Source organism: Globicephala melas, chromosome 9 (genome assembly GCF_963455315.2).
Source record: "Globicephala melas chromosome 9, mGloMel1.2, whole genome shotgun sequence".
NCBI classification, from domain to species: Eukaryota; Metazoa; Chordata; class Mammalia; order Artiodactyla; family Delphinidae; genus Globicephala; species Globicephala melas.
The window spans coordinates 80,538,520-80,559,923 of NC_083322.1; the positions used below are offsets into that span (position 1 = coordinate 80,538,520).

The 21,404-nt window shown below is 34.7% G+C and overlaps 1 protein-coding gene across 2 annotated transcripts in view; it reads left to right on the plus strand.

Annotated features, from left to right (window-relative positions):
- The window catches only part of CACNA2D1 (calcium voltage-gated channel auxiliary subunit alpha2delta 1), a 515,558-nt gene that overhangs the window by 350,782 nt on the left and 143,372 nt on the right, over window positions 1–21,404 (plus strand). For both annotated transcript variants that reach the window (XM_060304737.1, XM_060304738.1), the window contains exon 8: window positions 18,024–18,155. In XM_060304737.1, coding sequence (XP_060160720.1) covers window positions 18,024–18,155 — 132 coding nt within the window. The remainder of the gene's footprint in view (window positions 1–18,023; window positions 18,156–21,404) is intronic.

Consider the following 21,404-nt stretch of genomic DNA (forward strand, 5'->3'; position numbering starts at 1 on the left):
ACGTCTGTGAAGACCAGTTGTTGTTCTTGTACTTTCTTGGTAGTCACTACCCATCATATAGAAAATACATCAGCAATAATTATTACGTACAGAGCTTAAGTCCCCGGGAGAATTACACAAGTAGTGGAAGACTGTATTTTTGAAAGAAATGATTATATGGGGATGGTCTCTTTCATACTGAAAATGGTTTCTCTATTTAATCTTCATCTTTAGTAAATCACAGGGCTTCTTTGACCCATAGAAAAACATCCTCATTCCAGAATAATTTAATTCCTTGACCCTCTTCAGTTATCAGCTCTACCCCAAAGCTGGAAAACAAAAACAAACAACAACAAAAAAACCCCACAAATAAATAACAAGAAAAACTGGTTTCAGTCATTTTTCAATAAATATACCTGACGTTTTCCCATTTCTAGTAGAATTAATGGAAAAAAATCAATTATCCCCTGTATTTTATTTGTCAGTTATTATTTGAAGTTTCTATAGTCTCAAATTTTTTAAAAAATGTCTTTTTAATATAAAAATGTTTTTTCTTTTTCTTCTAAATGTGAACAAGTTTTATTCAAAAATTTTGCATATACATTTTAGTTATTTTTGGTATTTTGACATTACAACTCCAACTCCTATTACCTTCCTATTACCACTTCCAGTTCCTATTACATTCAATACCAGTGTTCCAGTTCTAGGAAAAAAATTAAATAATTACCGTATTTTTAAATAGAACAAATAAATAATAAAACAGCTAGACTTTTTCATCACACTTAATTCTAAAGGAGTTACAGCTATTTGAAAAATAAAATAACTCATGAAAGGACCAAAATATTTGTCATCAATTTAAAATATAATTCAAGATAAGGATTTCTAAAAATGTTTCAGGGAAAGGAGCTTCCCACAAGTGTAATTGGTGTAACTGAATGGTAACCGTCTATAATTTAAAAGATCATACAAGTGTTACATGTATAATCATTTTGATGCAGAATGCTTTTTATTTATTTTGGTTTCAGTAAAGTCAGTGATCGTATTTGTTTATTTGTATTTCACTTTTTAACCCAAGTCCTGTTGTTAAAATCTTGTCATAGGTGTCCAGATTTATTCAATTTATTGTCTAATATTTGTTATTTTCAAAAGGATCCTGTGGGTTGTTTTTGTACATTATTGAAAGACTTTCCAAAGTAGAAAAAGTCAAGGAAGAAGTCATACAGTATATGGAGTACATCGGATAGCCTTTGAGAACGGTACCAAAAATTAAAAATTGAGGGATAAGAATTAAAATTTAAAATTATAAAAGGAAAGTTGGTGATACATAAGTGAATTTTGGTTTTTTTTTAGTATTTTTGGCTGAGTTGGGTCTTCATTGCTGCACGCGGGCTTTCTGTAGTTGTGGCGAGCGGGGGCTATTCTTCGTCGCAGAACGCAGGCTTCTCATTGCGGTGGCTTCTCTTGTTACAGAGCACGGGCTGTAGGCGCACGGGCTTCAGTAGTTGTGGTGCACGAGCTCAGTAGTTTTGGCTCGTGGTCCTAGAGCACAGGCTCAGTAGTTGTGACACATGGTCTTAGTCGCTCTGCAACATGTGAGATCTTCCCGGACCAGGGCTCGAAACTGTGTTCCCTGCATTGGCAGGCGGATTCTTAACCACTGCGCCACTAGGGAAGCCCTGTCAGTGAATATTTAGATAAACAGACCTTTAGCAAAATATGACAAAGTTGCCATTTGTAAGACTAATCTAATACATATCATACTTGCCTCAAAGGACTATTATGAAAATTTTAAAAACATGTAAAATAGACTACTCCTAGATTAATGTTAAACTAAAATCTATTTTGTATATCAGCAGTTTTTATTTTCCTAAGAAAATGTATTATTTTTGTATAAATTATTTTTCTCTAAGTCTAATGAAAATATTGTCATCTACTGAAGTTCTTAATATGGAATTGCATACATATATACATCTTCTTTTCATTCATTGAGTTAAGAAAAATAATTGTTTCAATAAATATTAATGAATTATAGAATTAAATTTATTTTAATCCAAATTAAGTAAGTTAGAAATATTTGATATTGATTAGTTTCTTTTCATAGCTCTTTGGTCAGGGTCATTATGGTATCATAGTAAGTAGCTTGGGAACATGAATTTTTGTTGCTAGTTTTGAGATACATTTTAATATTTTAATGAATGGATTGTGAATCTGAAAATTTGAATATGAAAGCATATTTACTTTAAAGATCAAGTTACTAATTTACAGTCTCCTTTTGTGTAATAAATTAATATATTTTAGAGTTCATAAGGTTTCAAGTTTAGTTAAGTTTACTACACATACAATACTAAACACAAAACATTCTTTTGCTACCATAAAGCCAGTTCTTATGAATGAGTAGAATTTACTATACATATCTGGGATTAAGTACGTTTTACTCATAGGGCATTAAGTATATTGTTCCTATCTCACTCAAAAAGGATGGCTGAGGTTAGAAGTGATCTCTATTTTTATGTGTTCCAAAATGTCTGAAAATATGTATACAAAGGCCTAAATTATGATGAGCTAATTGTGTAACTAGCATTAATTTATACAGCAAATATAAGAAAATCAGAATATAAAAATAAAGACAAGGCTGTTGAGTAATTGGAACTTGTGTATTTTAGTCTATGATAGTATTGTAGCAGACTATATATAGTATAAATTATATATAGTAAACATTGAGACTTAGGTACAAAGACTAGTTATTAGGGCTCTATGTCACATAGTAGCATAATCATAATATTCGTTCTACCTTTCAAGAATTTCAATATGTGGCCAACCTTTTCTCTGCTCTTGATCAAAACCAGCCTTCTGCTCCATTCAGAACAGTCTTCTCCATGGAACCTTGTTCTACAGATCATTCCAAAGCATTCCTGACTGTCTTTTATTAGGTTGTTCCTCTTGTGTTATTCTACATAAATTATTATTAAAAGAGAAGCCATTACTGTCTAGTTTAATGTTTTTCTTTTTTAATGAAATTAAAAACCATCATTCTACCAATACACCTTCCTCAGTGTGGTGTGCTATATGACAAGGATTAGTACAGACTGCATTGCTCAACTGTATCTGAATCTCTCTTTTAGACACGTAGGAGAATTACACATCTTTTCCCACCTGCAACAGGGTAGGGTGACATGGCTAGTGCTATCTTATGGTGGAAGTGATATTTGTGACTTTCAAGCTGGTAGATTTAAAATTGCCAGAATTAGACTCTCTGGAACTCTCTTCCTGCCCTAAGATCAGATGGGCAGAACCACATAGAAGGAACCTACATCAGTCTACATCCCTGGGCTGAATGAGCAAATACTACAGACACTACCCCCTCTTCCACACTTGGATTCCATCATTGATAAGCTGTGGGTTTGTAGGATGAGTGAAAGAAAGATACAGGCAAACAAACTACTTTGATGTTTAACCCACTGAAATCATATGCATGTGCATATATATAATATGCATATAAATACACACACACACACACACACACACACACACACACACACACACACACACACACACACACACACACACACACACACCCTTACTCACAGAACAAATAATATTCTAATAGTTCTACCTAACAATTCTTCCTAAAATACCGCTATTCATCTACTTATCTTTACATCATCGTTCCATTTATAAAATGACTTAATATGGCTTTCTCTCTTTCTCAGGATTTTTTCCCAAAATATTTAAAACTGAAAATATCAATCAAAAAGTTTTGTCTCCAAAATGAAAGTAAAGACTTAATATTTGGCAAGTCATAAAGCCTTTATCAAACAGATTTATCTAGAGCTACAAAATAAATATCACTTCCATTCGCTTATTCTCAATCTTTCATTCTTTTTCTCTTTAATCCAGATTTTAAAAATATGACAGTTTAGGGAAAACAAAAACTCACTGCTTACTCGCCTAGGAGGTTGGATGTTAGATTGATTTTAGACTCTGACACTTTAAAATCTACATTTTTGCTCATTTCCAAGTCAGCAAAGTATTATAAAGATGCATAAATCTTACATGTTGAAATGATATTGTCTCCACTTTATCAGTTTGTTTTATAAAACTCAAAAGTAAACCATTATCCACAATATTTAATGGTAACTACCCTCCCACTGATACAACTGTACTGCTTATAATTTATGAGAAAATAAAATTGACTAGGCTAGAGTACATACTCAAATGAGGAGATTTGAATTTAACCTGGGTTAGTAGGCTATAAAGTATATACATATATGTATATACTGTATATGGTCAATAAAATACAACATTTTTACATTACAGGGGACAGTATATTATAATACCATTACTATAATTATGGCATTGCTATACTCACCTTAATTTAAATATTTTCCATTAATTCTTATGATGAACCATAAAATTCTAATGAAAATTGAAAAAACTACAGGCTTGCAGTCAAATAGGAATATTATACACCTTGCTGATTTTCAATTTAACAATAAGGTACCTTATTTAGAAGTTTTATTTTGGAACTTATAGATTTTCATTTGTCTTAGGAGTTCAGTCTCTCATTTGGCATTTTACTGGTGCTCATTTGTTGAATTTCTGGGTAAATAATTTAGAAGTTGTGTGTGGCCCATCATCTGATCTGCCTCCCTTAGAGTTTGGCCATACTTAGTTCAGACCTTCTCTAGTAGTAAGGGCATGGGAGATCTTAACAGTGAAAGTTAAGAATTCTGTTCTGACCAAGACATTCTTAATTTCCAACTTCAAATTCTTTGGGTAACATACAGTGGTACACATGCATAGTTGTTTTCTCCTTTTTGATTTTCAAAAGTTATGTTAGCATATAGTTACTACAACTTTATTTATGTAATGTTATATACTTAAGAATGCCCCATGTTTGGAGTCTATAAAGGAATATTACATTTACACATTTATTGTGTCTGCATCTACATTTGTGTGTTTGGTATGAATAATGAGGTCTATATTTCAAGGTAAAATAGTGCCAAATAGTTTAATTCTGCTTTACTTCAAAAACTTATCCACAAACCCATGGTCTTGACTGTGATTTATACATATCAAAAATCATAATTACAAGTTGTCTACATGTCAAAAATTAAAATCTTGAGCTCTTCTTAGAAAATGACAATAAAGCACTTCCGAGAAAAAGTGTAAAAAGGTTAAGGGCATGAGTTTTGATCCAAAATAAAAACAGTAATTTGAGAAAAAACACCTTTGTGTGAAGTATTCTGAAAATTCAAATATTTAGAATACCATTTCAAATCCCCACTTAATCCCCATTTTACTTTGCATAAATGTACAAATACGTACATTTCATATATGTCTATCAATCAAATATAGAACTCTTTCCAGTAAGCTGTTTATTGAATCAAATTTCAGATAAAAATATGCTTCCATAGTTTGTATTTTGATGTTGATAGCATAAATTTCAACTTATTCTGACCTAAGGAAAAAAAGAGAGTTGTTTAGAAATGGGCATAAACAATGTTCATGGGTTTCAGAGAAGTTTTCATTTTAATGAACACATCTTTATGCTCCAAAAAACTGATAATACCCATGAAAGATTTATTAATTTTAATAAAAGATGCTAAATTCTAGACAATAAGATGAGATTTTTTTAATGGTTTTTTAAAAAGAAAATTTTCTAGGAAATGATTAGTAAGATAGGTTCCAATAGTAGAAAAGATGACTAGGCATACCTTTGGAAGCAAGGGAATAAATGTGCACCTAGGGGAAATCTCAGAATATTACAAAGAAACATAAAATTCAGTCTTAATCTCATTATATTTGCACGTTCCAAAAGCATAAAAAGTTATTTGTCCTCACTAAAAAATAGTTATGTGAAGTTTTTGCAGTGTCTAGAAGAGCTATTATAACTAAATGCTTTTAAAAGAATTAATTGGATGTTATTGGTTAAGTGTAGCATAAACATGTATTTTTTTTTAAACATCTTTATTGGAGTATAATTGCTTTACAATGGTGTGTTAGTTTCTGCTTTATAACAAAGTGAATCAGCTATACATATACATATATCCCCATAACATGTATCATTTTAAATAGAGAATTGAATAATATGATCTGGTGCCCACAGTGATTCACACACACACGTACAAACACGTCTCTACATTCTTGTCTAAGAAGGTATTGCTACCTTGTTTAAGGGTAGGCAATTTTAAAAATGGGAAAAAAAAGTACAAAAATAGTTAAACAATAAAATGCACAGGCTTTTGGTTTTAAACAAAAAATGTTGCAGATGTCACATTTAGGAATAGGAGATGAAAGGGCAAGAAATGGGGAGATTGATACTTTAGTAGAATAAATATAAAAGAATTTCACTAAGAAAAAAAAGAAAAGGCTTTACTTCAAATTTATTTGGAAGGCCAGAGAAGCACAAATAATGTAAAAGATTCTGGGTTCTATGTGTTTGATGCGGAATGCAAAGTGACAAGAAAGTAAAGGCTTGTTTCAAAATCGTGAAAAAGATTAATGTCAAAGAAAACACTTGTTGCAAAGAATGGTAAAATTCATTTCAATAAACCATCCATGTTTATATTAGAGAATGGTAACTATGTGTTTAAAATTAAATTGAGTTTATTACCTCTTAACATTGATGTTTTATGAAATAGAAGACTTAAAGTCTTTATCTGTATGTTACCTTCTGATATTAAATTTTATCGAAAGGCCAATTGAAGTTTCATTTTTAGGAATAAATACCTAAGATGTTTCTAAGTAATTAAATCTTGTCACTCTTCTACTTCTGATGAATGAGGGTGGTTGGCATTCGTGCTTTTAGAGCTACTGATGCAGGTTTAAATCATTTCTGAAAGTCAAAGGTGCAAGTGAATTGCAGAAGAGAGCCACACAATGATGGAAAGAAGTGCATAGTCGGCAATTTGAAGTGTTTTTTTAAATACATATACGACTCCTGTGGTAGAACTTTATGGTCTTACAAGACCATGTAATCGTTGAGCTTCAGTCTTGTGGGGCTCTGTGTAAGTGTAAAGGCACAATAGATTACCTCATCATTCTAACTGAGCAGAAGGGAAATTGCTTATTCTCCAAGTACACAGCAAGCATTAGTTAAAGTGCTCTACATGCAAAAGTTTCAGGCATTGTATCCCTGGGTACTTGATTTAAGTCAGTAACTCTTTTAAAAAGGCAAAATTCAAAACAATGCATTAGAAGATAATGGGTTTTTATTGGTTCCAGTATCTTCTCATATTATCTCTTCTTGATGGACTGTGAGTCAGGCATAGATAAAGTGAATTTGTATTCAGTGCATTTATTTTAATGCAGTTGTGAAAATTATATTCGAAAGGCACATTTTGCTGTTTTTGTTAAATGAAAACAGTAGGTACATATTAAAGCATGCTATGCTGATTACTTCTCATGGGAAAAGGTGTTCTTGTTTATGAGAGTTAGGTCCACATTATTTCCTTTTGGCAGTGCTTCTCAGAGAAGTAAAGCCGCTTCAGTACTTAAGGATCTGTGGACCTTATTAATGTCAATACCGTGAACATCCTTCAAACAGTTTCGACTGTCACTGAAACAATGACTTCCAAATCCGATTCGTCCATATGGATTCATGGCTAAGCTGCAGATTCATTTCTCTAATTACCTTTTGGATAACCCTTTTCAATGGATTAAATGGCACAGGCACCACTCATTATGACACTGATATCTTCAAATATGTCCCTCCTCCAATGTTCATATCTTTGTTAATAGTATCATCCAGGCCCAAGCCAGAAAACGAGGGCTCCTCTTTTCCCCTTCCCACCATCTGTCACTGTGGTCTGTAGATTATTTCTCCCCAACATCTTTTTAATCTCTTTCCACTCTCCACGTCCAGCACTGCTTTTTTAGTTCAGGCCATTGTCATTCCTCGCCAGCCTGACCGTACTAGTTTTCTGTCTTGTCTTCCCCATTCACATCTGGCTTGTTTCCAATCTACTTTCAGTATTTTTCCATGCTGGCTTCTGAGTGAAGACTCAAGAGCAAATATGATTATTTCATACTTTAGCTTATATGGCTTTCTGTAATTCTCAGAATGAAATTATTTTGTGTTTAGTACTGCTGGGTCATCATAATAGTGTGTCTCTAACCTTATCTTGGCTGCCTTATTCCATATTCCTCTTTCATTCAACCATTTTGAAGAACATCGAGCTCCTGAAATGCCTTGTGCCTTTCTTTGCCTCTTTGTTCTGCACAGGGCATTCACTGAATTAGTCATCCAGCTCTCCTACCACTTCTCCACTCTTCTTTAAAGCTGTCTGGGGCTTCCCTGGTGGCACAGTGGTTGAGAGTCCGCCTGCCGATGCAGGGGACACGGGTTCGTGCCCCGGTCCGGGAGGATCCCACATGCCGCGGAGCGGCTGGGCCCGTGAGCCATGGCCACTGAGCCTGCGCGTCTGGAGCCTGTGCTCCGCAATGGGAGAGGCCATAACAGTGAGAGGCCCGCGTACCGCAAAAAAAAAAAAAAAACCTGTCTGTACCACCTCCTCCAGGAAGTCTTTTTTGACCACCACTCCTTCCCCTGACCCTCAGAACATTTACTTAGCTTCTGATAGGCAGTAATGTTAATAGGGCCTATGATACAAAAGCAAAATTGGATGTAAGATGCTTTGATTTATCTCTCTTTCTCTATTAGATTTAGAGCAATTTGAGAAGAATGATCACAATTTTTTTTATCACAATTTATATGAGTTTAACTCCAAGAGCCTAGTCAAGGGTTATTAATGTGCTTTGAATGATAGAATACAGTGCTGGAAATAGATCTTCCCCTCTCTAAAATTCCATCTATTACAGTAAAAAGACCCAAACCACTTTTAATGTCACAGTATTCCTTTTATGCCATATGTTTCTGTTTGGATATTTTGGTGTGGCAGGAAAACTGTGTGAGATTCTGTCCTTGAAATATCACACTAGATCCTACAGCCATTCTGTTGATAAGGAGAGCAGTGGGAGAGGAGGTTGGAAGATGGAGTAGAAGCAATCATAAAAGACCAACTTTTATGGAGACTAACTGAAGACTTTTCATTAGGGAGGACATTTGCCAAGTAGAATTCTGTGGCAGTAGTGGGAAGAATGGCTGAAAGTGAGCTGAAATTGGAGGGAGACTATTTAAAGGTTGTTGTGAGAGACCTAAGTGAGTTTGGCCTTGGAGTGAGAGAAGATAGACACAGAGCTAGAACCAACATGACCTGGTCACTTACCATCTCTTATGATATTTCATCAGATCAAAAACCTTTAAGCCATTTTTAAAAGCTTGTGTGCAGAGTATTTGTTTTGACCAGGTATTGAATCCTTTATAATATTTTAAAGCTATGTCAGAATAACTTGAGCTTCTTCAAACAATTTGAGTGATACATTTAAACTTTTATGGGATATTAAGCTATGAATGAAAATTTAAAATACATGATTTATTAGAATAGAAAAAGAATTTTTCTTTATTAAGGTATTTGTTGAACTGGGCAGTAGCTAGGACTGTTAAATATAAATTTAACATGTCAATAACCGTAATAAATACATTAAAACCTGAACAAATCATGGTCACTATGTTGTAAGCATCCTGAAAACTGAAACAGTTGATGTATTTGTTTTTTCTTTTTATATGTAGGTGTCTATCTGTAAAAACAGTGTTATGAGTGCTCTGCATGCATGTGTGCTTATAGGCATATGACAATTCTTTATTCATGTTCAAGTAGAGATGTAAGGATACTAACCTCATGTTGTCTTAGATATGGTGTTAGATTTCATCCATACCTTTATGGAACATGACTCTGTAAGTAACAACCTGTAGTTCAATTTCTTAGATTTATTTTGTGTTTAGTTTCACTCTGAAGCAGTGCATGGTGTTTAAACCAAGCGATTGTTCTTCTTGATTATAGCTATCTGCTATGTACTGTGTTTCAGTGCATCTGATCTTTCCATCTTAAAATCACCAGGCAACTCTTTGTTCTAAAACTAGTTGACACAAACCCTTAAGTACTAAGCAGTGTGTGCCTCACTGCCAGTATCACCCTTGCCCCCAGGAGCCTTGTTATCCTGCAGCCGTATCTCATTAGTCAGCTCCAATACTTTTTGATCCTTCTTTATGAATTCAGCAGTCCAGATTTGTATGTAGACACTAAATTCCCTATGCGGTTAGGCAGTCTCAGAGCAAAGGCAAGAGATTTCCCATATCTAATTTGGTCTGTAATTCTCGGCCAGAGTTTCCTCTCTGCTTTAACAGAACTGTGTGTACACCATTCTGTGTGTGTGCGTACATGTGCCTGTGTTGTGTCTGGTATGTATATTAGGTCTTATATAATTTAATATCTTCTGCCAGAATTTTAGTGTGTCTATGCTGTTTTCAGGGCCACAATCACCAGCATGGTTTGATTTCAGGAGTGCTGAGAATATTCTGTAGTAAAAATTATCTCTACTGAAATTATATAGTACATTAAATGCTATCATTAGAGAAATTTGCTTTTTCATTTTTGCCTTCTCTTGAAACAGTGTATCAATAAATGGTTTGGAAAGGTTTAACATGCTATTTTATCATGCGATATATAATAAGAAAATTAAGTAGTGTTGTTGGACATTAACTAAGGACCGAGGTAAGAGGAAAGGTCCCTTGAGGAAAGAGAGGCTGCTAGATTTACATCACTCATCCTAGCATTTTGGCAGCGCAATCAGAACGGCTCCATTAAGATGTTTAAAAAAATATATTTTAAGGCTTCCCTGGTGGCGCAGTGGTTGAGAGTCCACCTGCCAATGCAGGGGACACGGGTTCGTGCCCCGGTCTGGGAAGATCCCACATGCCGTGGAGCGGCTAGGCCCATGAGCTATGGCCGCTGAGCCTGCGCGTCGGAGCCTGTGCTCCGCGACAGGAGAGGCCACAACAGTGAGAGGCCCACGTACCGCAAAAAAAAAAAAAAATATATATATATATATATATATATATAGTAAATGCTGAGTATTAAGAGGTAAATAAGAAAATAATGGTAATGATAAGGGCAGGTAGCATTTATTGTGCAGTTACTAAGTGACGGAAGATGTTCTAAGTACCTGTAATCCTCAGCACAGATCTGTGAGGCAGACACTATTATTATCCCCATTGTGCAGGTGAGGAAAATGAGGTTTAGAGAAAATGCTTTCCCAAGGTGAAATGGATACTTCTGGCACAAAGACACACGGCCTTTCAGTGGGAGGGCAGTAAGTAAGAATAGTCTTTGCTTATACTACATATACTGAATTCTTAAATGCCAATTATTTAAAGGAAAAAGAATCACCAGCATGATAATTAGGCATTTTAAAAAACAAACAAACCTCAGTTTGGAGTCCTTTATATTTGGGTTTAATTACATATTTATTCTTATATGGCTTCCAACTTCATTTCTGTGTTCTCATAGTTTCTGATTTCTTTTTTAAACTCATGCATTTTATTTCCCTTTTTAAAGTTTAAATTTAAAAAATGTTTAGAGCATTTTTGGCTATTTTTCATTTGTTCAGAATTTAGTAGGCTCTGTGTTTACTGAAGTATTGCTCTAATATATAGAAACAGATTTTTAACAATTTTTCTTTTAACAATTTAATTACAAATAGTCACACTTATGATGAAAATGACATTGTGAAGTCGTATCAGTGGAAAAAATTATATTGTCTTCCTCAGGTAATCACTGTAAAGTTCAGCCTTATATTTACAAATTATACAGTGTTATACTCTAGTTGCTGTATATAAAAGAAATGTGTTATTGTTCATGTAAAAGAAAATTGAGTAAATAATATGCCAAGATGTAAAAAGAAACTGTTTTTCTATGTAAGGCATCCTTCAATTAATAAATATGACATTGGGTCCTAGTGTCTCCTATTCCCCTTGCATTATTCTTATTTTCTGTAGTAATAAAGTGGTTTCTCCTGAGCTCCTTTTATGTGCTGGGAAACTAAAGGCATAGGGAGTGAGACCAAATATCTCAGTAATACGGGCCTTAGAGAATTGACAAGGACAACGGCCTTTTAATATTTGTACCCAATTAATGGTAGGAATAAGGCTTATCTCCTCATCACGGCCCACATGTGCCCTGGAGCCTTCTGTTCTCCCGTCCTCAATGGGAGGTGGATGCTGGTGCCAAAGTCATGATTAGAGAGATTAGATTTGGTCTTCCCATCTCCCTGTACTTTATTAATCTTTCATTTACACTGGGATTAGGTGAGATTCCTTTAGCCAAATCCGCTGAAAAGATTCGTTCATTTTAATATTTATGCACACTGTCTAGTCCTTAAAGTGGCTTCTTTTTGTCTGTGCGCTTAATTGGATCAGTGGGTTTGTTCTTATTAACATTTTTCTTTTTCGAGATTAAGGTTGATGAATAAAGTTAGTGGCATCTGGCTCAGCTCACCGGCTAAATGCAGCTCCTTTAATGACTACCTTATATACTATGGGATAAAATGAACATTTGCTCTAAAGATAAAATTTAGTTTAGAATCGCACAGTGTTGAATCTTTAAAAAAAAAAGCAAAACTCTAATATTCTATGAATGTCCAAAAGCCAGGAGGTGGGGAGGGATGACATTTAATGGCACTAAAAAGTAGCTTTGAAATCCTACTTACTTGCTCAGGTATGAGAATAACGTGTTAGAATTTTGGGGACTAAAATGAAAATTTGCTCCACCCAAAGGGTGTCAAAATGTAGCCTGAAATATTGACATAATTTAATATGAAACAATAATAATTTTTAAATGTATCAACTTTCGGTTTGAAGTTGCGTTGTGGCTTTTTGTTGACAGTATTCGTTGGGAATATTGCTTTTTACAAAGCAGATTAATTGTCTTGTGTTCATAGTTGTACTTGAGCAAAGTTTGTAAACCTGGGCACTATTGACATTTTGAACTGGGTGATTCTTTGTTGTGGAGATTGTCCTGTTCATTGTAGGATATTTAGAGCATCTCGGGCCTCTGCCTGCCACATGCCTGTAGGCTCCCACCAGTCTTGATAATCAAAAATGTCTCTAGACATTGCTGAATGTCTCCTGGGAAGGAATATCTCTCTCAGTTGAGAAACACTGTTACAAAGGCATAGGTGATTTTTACTTTTTTCAGATTTAAAATTCTAAATCAGAGCTACACATATAATGAAAGCTTAGAAATAATAAATAGCTCATAAAACAGTAAGAATCTTGGAATCTGACTTATTTGGGTGCTCTCTCTACAGCTCTTACTGTATGATTTTTGACAAATTACATGCCCTTTTATTTTTATCATCTAAAAATAGGTTTTGTTTTTTTCATCTAAAAAAAAGATAATGAGTATCTCACTCAAAGTGTCATATTTAGTTAAGTGAGATAATGCATACAAAATGGTTAACACACCTGCTGGCACACAGTAAGTTCTTAAAAAATTCCTGACTTCATTTGGTATCAGTGGCAATAGTTTAGTTTTATCTTAATGAAAGGCTATGATAATGGAATGGTATTATTAAATGGAAATAGCGTAGTAAACATTTTGGACAATTCTCTTGTTTTAATTATTTAATTGTATCATATTTACTATTAAAAATAATTTTTAGTATCCAGTCCCTTTACATAGCTTTAAGATTTACAGAGCTTATCAAAGACCTGTCAAAGCTACTTTATGTTGTGTAAGATGTATTTTTTGATGCAGACTTGTCAAAGTTATTTTATATTTTAAGTGAATCATAAAAAATACTTTCTCTTCTTTTTCCTAGCATATTTCCACTTCATTTCAAAGCCGTAGCTGACATTATAAATAACCTTAAGGTTTTTCAAATAGTTATATAGTGCCTTCAATGCCTGGTGAGGCCCAGAACCCTGAATAAGTCAACAAAATGTACTCAAACTTAAAAGGGAGCAATAGTGCAACCCTTCATGGCTGAAATTTACAGGAGAAAATTGGATTCCTAACTTGTCAGCAATTCTGTATTCATGTCATAAATGAGATACAGATATATCACGTATTTTAGAAGAATTAGCAGCAAATGTAAGGTGCTTCTTTTGTGCTGTTACAAATTAGATTTTTCTTTCTTCCCTTGAGAAGCCAGATTGAACAAAAGAATCCTCCAAAACAGAGAACTGCTGAACATCAAGGCCCTGTTTCTGAAAACTAAGTAGAAGAATAGAGACGTATGCTTGGTGTTCTGAATCAATTATCAGTGAAATGCTGTTATACCATTCAGAATAGAGGCCCCAAAGTCAAGGTTTGCTTTCCCAGCATTCACTGCTTTTAATAAGCTTAGCCTTGGATATCTATGAAAGACTTATTTTCACAAACTCTAATTTTCAAACAAAGATAAAAATCTTCATTTCTTAAAAGCTGACAGAAGATGAGGACGAATTTTACTCTGAAAGAAGCCATAAGACACTTAGCTAAGTTCACTAGTAATTGGCAGTAGGTTCAAGGCTAGATCACGATTGACCAGTTTGTCTTACACAGCGAAAAAAGTAGAAGCCACTCATGAATTTCTGTGTACACTCATGTACTCCATTCAAGCAAGACATTAGAAGTTTGAATGTGTGAATGTAGAACATTACTATTTTAGGAGGTAGAGAAGGAGGACGTGGATGAGTATAGTATACAGTATATAGTATACAGTATACTGTATATACAGTATATAGTATACAGTATATAGTATATATTAAATAATGCAATACGTATCCAGTATATAATTGAGAAACTTAAATATGATGTAATTTTAAATACTGCCTAACGATTTATGGAAAACCAGTCAGAACTATTACCCATATTCTTGAGTATATCTGTCCAAATAAAAGGTAAAGTTTTATTTGTGGCCAAGAACTATTTCAAGTCCTTTTAAAAAGATCACTTACTCTGGAATTATTTTAAGAAATATTATTTGGCTACTAGTTTATACCAGTGTTTCTGCAATTAAATAAAATCCTTTGAATTTTTATTTCTTGCTCTAGACATTTATATAAAGACTGTGCCTTACAGAAAAATAATTGCATTTTAAAAGTTTTAGCATGGGCAGTATTCTGCCTTAGTTTTATTATGCCACGATCTGCAAATGATCCAGTTATTTCATTATTGTTTTTCCTGAGTTATGCTAATAAAGTAGAAATGGGGAAATGTTGGGCACCTTAGTAATCCTGGATTAGGTATTTAATTTTTAGAAGGTTAAGAAGATAAAAATCTGCTTATTATAGGATACGTAAGTAATATATATTTATTAGTCAAATGTAGTTCATAATGTGGACCCGAAAAGTATAGCCAAATCACCAAGAACGATCTAAAATGGTATTCATACTTGTTTATTTGCTTCGATGTTTTACATGTTTTCTTTTACATTTTTAGCTGCTTTCAATATAATTTAAGAAAAAGAATTTCCTACTGCAGCAATTTATTTTACCTTCCAGTTTTGGTGTTTTACTATGTTTTTATACATAGTATAAATCCCTTGAAGTAGAATTGTTGGACTAAAGACGGAGAATTTTGATAGACAACTACAGCCAAACTCTCCTCTAAAGAGATGGCACTAATTTTGTACTCGCATGGCAGATCCTTTGAATTTTGATTTCTTGCTCTGGACATTCCAGTAAAAATTGTGGCTATTAGAATAATGATTGCACTCAAGCGTCTCTATAAATACACAGTGACAAATGGAAGTATCTGTACCCTCACTCCTTTCTTCACACTGTCATCAAGTTTATAAACCTTGCTCATATGATATATATATACAATACCATTTCTTTCATTCTGAGTAAATCATTCAAGTGTCTATTCTGAAAATATTTTTGCACCTTGCTCATTTGCATATGAACAGATTTTGAGAAAAACATTCTGCAATGTTTCATCTGAAAAAGAATTTTCAAATATATAAACTACAATTTTAAAACGTATCACCATGATGGTAAGAACATTCCAGAGCTTGACTTTTTCCCCTGAGTACATAAAAGTACAATTCACAATCACTGTATCAGAGCCTAATACTTAGTAATTGTTATCAAATAAAACGAGAAAAAAATTAGCCCTGTAAACAAATAAAACTTTATTAAAAATAATTAGATATCAGTCGTTGCTTAATGTGAATTAAAAAGCCAAGGAAATTGAAGAGATAGACTTCATTAATCCCCAATCTATTCTAACTATCTGGAACATAAATAAACATTATTTTGCTGAGTAGAATATTACTCTAAAATTCATGAATGTTTAAAAGAAGATAGAATGCCCCTCTTTTTCTGTGATGTTTTGTATAGTACCATAAATATTCATGAGTAGTGAGTATCAGTTCAGGTTATCTATGTGAATATAAATTTTCACATAACTGGCCACTCAGTGTTCATTGGATCATGCTTTGGAATATGAATTCACTAGTATCTCAGATGCACTGTGGATCTGACCCAGCTCATGAATATTCACACACACAACTGATCTTTTTGAAGGTAATCACATCCATAAAGATGGAAATCTCGTTAGTTTTCAGTAATGAGAAATGCATGAAGATGTTGGTCCCAGAACAATTTCACAGTATACTTGCTTTTCATTTTTTGGTAAATGATAAACTTTAAAATATAAATACATATGCTGTGCCTCTTTCTTGATAGAAGCTCTTTTTCCTTTTCCCTTTAAAACATCTTGTGTGTGATCTAACCATGATCACATTTGTTTCTTTTACCTACTGTGGTCACAGAAAAGAATGGAAAGAGTTAAGCGGTATCTCCAGTCCTTATCCCAAGCTCACGTCCACTATTTAGGCTTAGCCATAGATCCTCAAATGCAGAGTGTCCCAATCTGCTAATCTGCTTGTGGGCATGGTGCATATTTTACATATAAAGACCCCTCTAAAAAAGATGAGATTATCTTATGTCATCTTTTTTGCATAAAGGGAAAATAATATCCTAAGCCAATTAGAATTTTAATACGTTAGACATAGGATGCTATGATCATGGAGGCCCATAATTATAAATTATATATTATTTTAGCCCTTGTTATATCCCACATTATCATTGTTTCTCTTTCATTATAATGACTGGCATATGGTTGTGATACCTATCCCAGATCAGTGAGTCACTATAAGTAGGTATCAAAATCAATGACCTGTCCCTTATTAGCACCGTGCTCTAGTTATTAGTTGAACTAACCAGAAAAAAGAAAATTATTGTTCATAAAGGTAGCGATAAGGTATCAGCCACTTCTTAGTTCTAACACTGATATTGTCAAGCCTCTGAATGAGTTTTTCTTTATCAACATGTATGCATTTTTGGTAGTTACATAAGCACAGTTAATAAAGTATGCTCAGTAACAAATATCTGTTTGTTTTGGGGTTGTTTTTTTTTTTTTTAATTCAGGTAACAGACCAGACTATGTTAGTGTATCACAGAGAATCCTCAATATTGAGCTATGCTGAATTCTCCTCTGCTCAAGCCCCTTCATGAATATGCATATACCACCCAAGCCCCTTCGTGAATATGCATGTACCCTTAGCTTAAAAATTCCCCAGTTTTGCTGTTTGGGGAGACAATGCTCTGGGGAAAATCCCTGGTATTCTCCTTACTTGCTGCAAGTAATAAATCCTTTCTTCTCCCCTCCCCCCCCGCCAAAAAAAAAATACTGAGGGCAGTCGTGGTCACACTGTGTCATGAGGTGCCTTGTAAGCATCTTCAGAACTGCCTCAGTGCAAGAGATACCTCCCAGCAGCAGAGTTCTGATACTGCCTGTTTTATGCATCACAGTGGTTCTCAACAGAAAGTAATTTGGCCCCCCCCCAGGGTTATGTGACGATGTCTAGAGACAGTTTTGCTTGTCACACCTGGGGGGATGTTACTGGCCTCTAGCGGGTAGAGGGCAGAGGTGCTTCTAAACATCTACAAAGCACAGACAGGTCCCGCACCATCATATAAACATGTTTGAAGAAATGATTCCATGTCTAAACTTTTGATTACCACCAGATTAGAGTGCTTTTATAGGTAAAGCAATGAAAATGTATAACAGTATTTTGCAAGTAAAGGAAGACAGGTTCAATTATTAATTCCAAATTTGAATTAATTGATTTTTCTTATTTTTGGGGGGTAGCAACGATTGTGTTAAATGAACTCAACTGGACGAGCGCCTTAGATGAAGTTTTCAAGAAAAATCGGGAGGAAGATCCTTCACTGTTGTGGCAGGTGTTTGGCAGTGCCACAGGCCTGGCACGATATTATCCAGGTAAGTGCTTAGTGATCAGGAGGTACCAAATAAAACTGTAAGTACCGGACTTCGTTCTTCTTGAACACTCTGTTACTTTCTCTTACTTGGTAAAAGATGGTTATCACACTACTATTAAAAGGAAAGAGTATTCCTCCTTCCTTGGCTCTGTATCTACCAAAATTATTTTAAACCAAAACACCTGAGAAGCAGCTGGCTTCTCAGGTGGGCTGCAGTGAGACCGTGGACAGGTATCTATGGACCGGGAACAGGAGGTTATCATGAATCCTAAAACAATTCTAAGGGTCCAGCTGCATAGCATGGACCGTGAGTCACAGTAGAGAACTGAATAGAATTTTTAGAAACTAATTAAAATATTTCTTTCCAGATTTCAAGTCTTTGCTTTTATGTGAAAGGTACTGATGCTTTTCTTTAATCACTGAATGTGGATTTGTTAAATGAAATGAATATATTTTACAAATTAACATGAATAAACTCTTTTGTAATATCCTTTATTCTTATAAAAAAAGGATAAGGAGAAGTAAGTTTATAATGAAAATGAAATATTAATCACTAGTAGATCCCAAGAACCTATTAAAAACATTTTAAATGAAATGTCTGTTGGTATTTTTAACTTCTCCACCTTTCAGAACAAGATGACAAGCAAAAATGCATTAACTTTCTCAAAGTGTGACCTGAGTTATGGGATACATGCTAGGTAATTTGGCTTTAAACAGCTACAATATATATGAGAATTTTTTTTTTAGACTTGAGTTTTCTAAACATTTAAAAAATAGTTATTAACAATAAAGGTCACAACAGTGAAAAGGGGGTGAAATAGAAATTAGATAATGTCTATCTTTGTATGGCAATAGCAGTGAATAAAAGTATGTGGGCATTATCAGACTAAACAGCACTCAAATTAGGTAATGATATATAACTTCTTGCAACAAGTGCCAGATGGTAAGATCACTGACAGTTATTTTTCTGCAGAAATCCAATGGAATACGAAAGGCCTACTCTGTCTTTCAATGTGGAAAAAATCATGAGTTAGAAAAATATTAATGTTAATATCTGATGTCGAGAAAATATTACCACGTAGGTTATCATAATAGTGGAATTTTCTACTTACAGAAATATTCAGTACAATACAACACTTCTAAAATACTCTTGTTATTAATATGCTAAATACCATATAGCAGGAATTTGAAAATTTTTGTATGTAATATAAAGAAAAAAAGTATTATTACTCATGTACATAGTAAACCTAATATAATAAACTTGAAAGTTATAGCAGGTCTTTTAAAATTTTATTTTATTTTTTAAATTTTTTTATGTTTGGCTGTGTTGGGTCTTTGTTGCTGTGTGCGGGCTTTCTCTAGTTGCGGCGAGCGGGCTTCTCATTGTAGTAGCTTCTCTTGTTGTGGAGCACGGGCTCTACGCACTTGGCTTTAGTTGTTGCAGCACACGGGCTCAGTAGTTGTGGCTTGCGGGCTCTAGAGCACAGGCTCAGTATTTGTGGCGCACGGGCTTAGTTGCTCCACGGCATGTGGGATCTTCCTGGACCAAGGCTCAAACCTCTGTTCCCTGCACTGGCAGGCAGATTCTTAACCACTGCACCACCAGGGAAGTCCCTATAGAAGGTCTTATAAGACATTTATAAGTACAATAAAAAAAAATACACAAGTAATAACAATAATACATGAATATAATTATATTTATCAATAACTTATTGCATTATGTAGCTTTTAAGTCTTTTAAAATATATTACCTCAATACAAAATTCCATATATATGCAGTTGAAGGAAGGAGAAAAAATAAGAGAAAATTAGGATAATGAGGAGAAACGAAGAGCCCAGTACTAGAGGGAAATTGATGATGCCATGAATAAAAGAAAGACACATAAGGATTATGAGAGAGAAATAGGAATGGGAGTGGGAGGGAAGATTGTATAAGAAAGGGGAGAGAGAACATTGGGGTCAAGAGGCGGAAGGAAAGATAGATCATATTTTGCACATTTCAAAGATGGCTCTTTTTAGAAATAGCAATTTGTAAACGTACCAATAAATCATCTTTTATGTTTTTTCTTTTAAATGCTAATTGAGGGATTATGGCTTTAATTTTTTTTAGACCCTAATCATATATTTCCTAATACGTTGACATTTGTCCATTTTTACCTTGGGAAAGATCTTTAAAGGTTTAATTTAGCTGAATTCATGTGGTCCCCCCAGGACATTAGCTGTGGAAGCAACGCTGGGCTCTTCTGTGATGTCTTGTTTTTCAGCAAGTGTTTGACAGACAAGCTGACTCACCAAATGATCTCCGAGCCCCTGTAATGGCTCTCTTGACTGCTATGAAACACAACCCTCAATGAAATTTCAGTTTTAGTGAGTCTGTTGCTGAGTTGCTCTTTTTATTTTATTTTTAAATTATTTTTTGACATACAAAAAGCTGTACATAGTTAATGTATATAACTTGATGAGTTTGGAGATAAGTATACATTGGTGATACCACCACCACAATCAATGCCATAAAGCCTATCTTCCATCTGCATAAGTTTCCTCCCACCCTCTTATTTATTATTATATGTTTTGTGATAAGAACACTTAACATAAGACCTACCCTGTGCAGGGAGATGAGCAGCCAGGATGGCTGTTCTCTTGCCCTCGGTCCATCCCCTGCTTAACTAGTCCCTGCTTCACCTACACCCTACTCACCTGACTGACCTTCCCTCTTAATAACACAGCCTAATCAGTAAATGCCTACTTACTTGCCACCAGCCCCAACTTATGACTGTTCTAAGCTTTAGATCAGAACATCGCCACCTGATAGATTACCAAAGGGGCAGTGAGGGGCATGCTTCTCTGCTGGTTTCCCTGGTAACCGATGAGCCAACTAGACGTCAGTGTCAGTTCTCCTTGTAACTGGGAACCTCCCCTCCCCACGTCCCCTCCCCACCTCCACTCCTGTCAAAGCCTGCTGCCATGTTCTGCCCGCCAGCAGCTGTACACGATGGGGTGTCACTCCAGGACCTTGTTTCAGACCCATAAGCTCCCCCATCCATTAAACCATTGACGTCTCTGTCACTGACTCTAGGCTCTTTCTTCTTGCAGCTGAGAGAGTACAGGGCTTGCAGGCCTGCGGGTTGCAGCCCTACATACCCTTTTAGCAAAATTTTAAGTGCACAATACAGTATTGTTACTTACAGGCTCTATGCTATACAGAAGATCTCTAGGGCTTATTCATTTTTTATAACCGAAGCTTTGTACC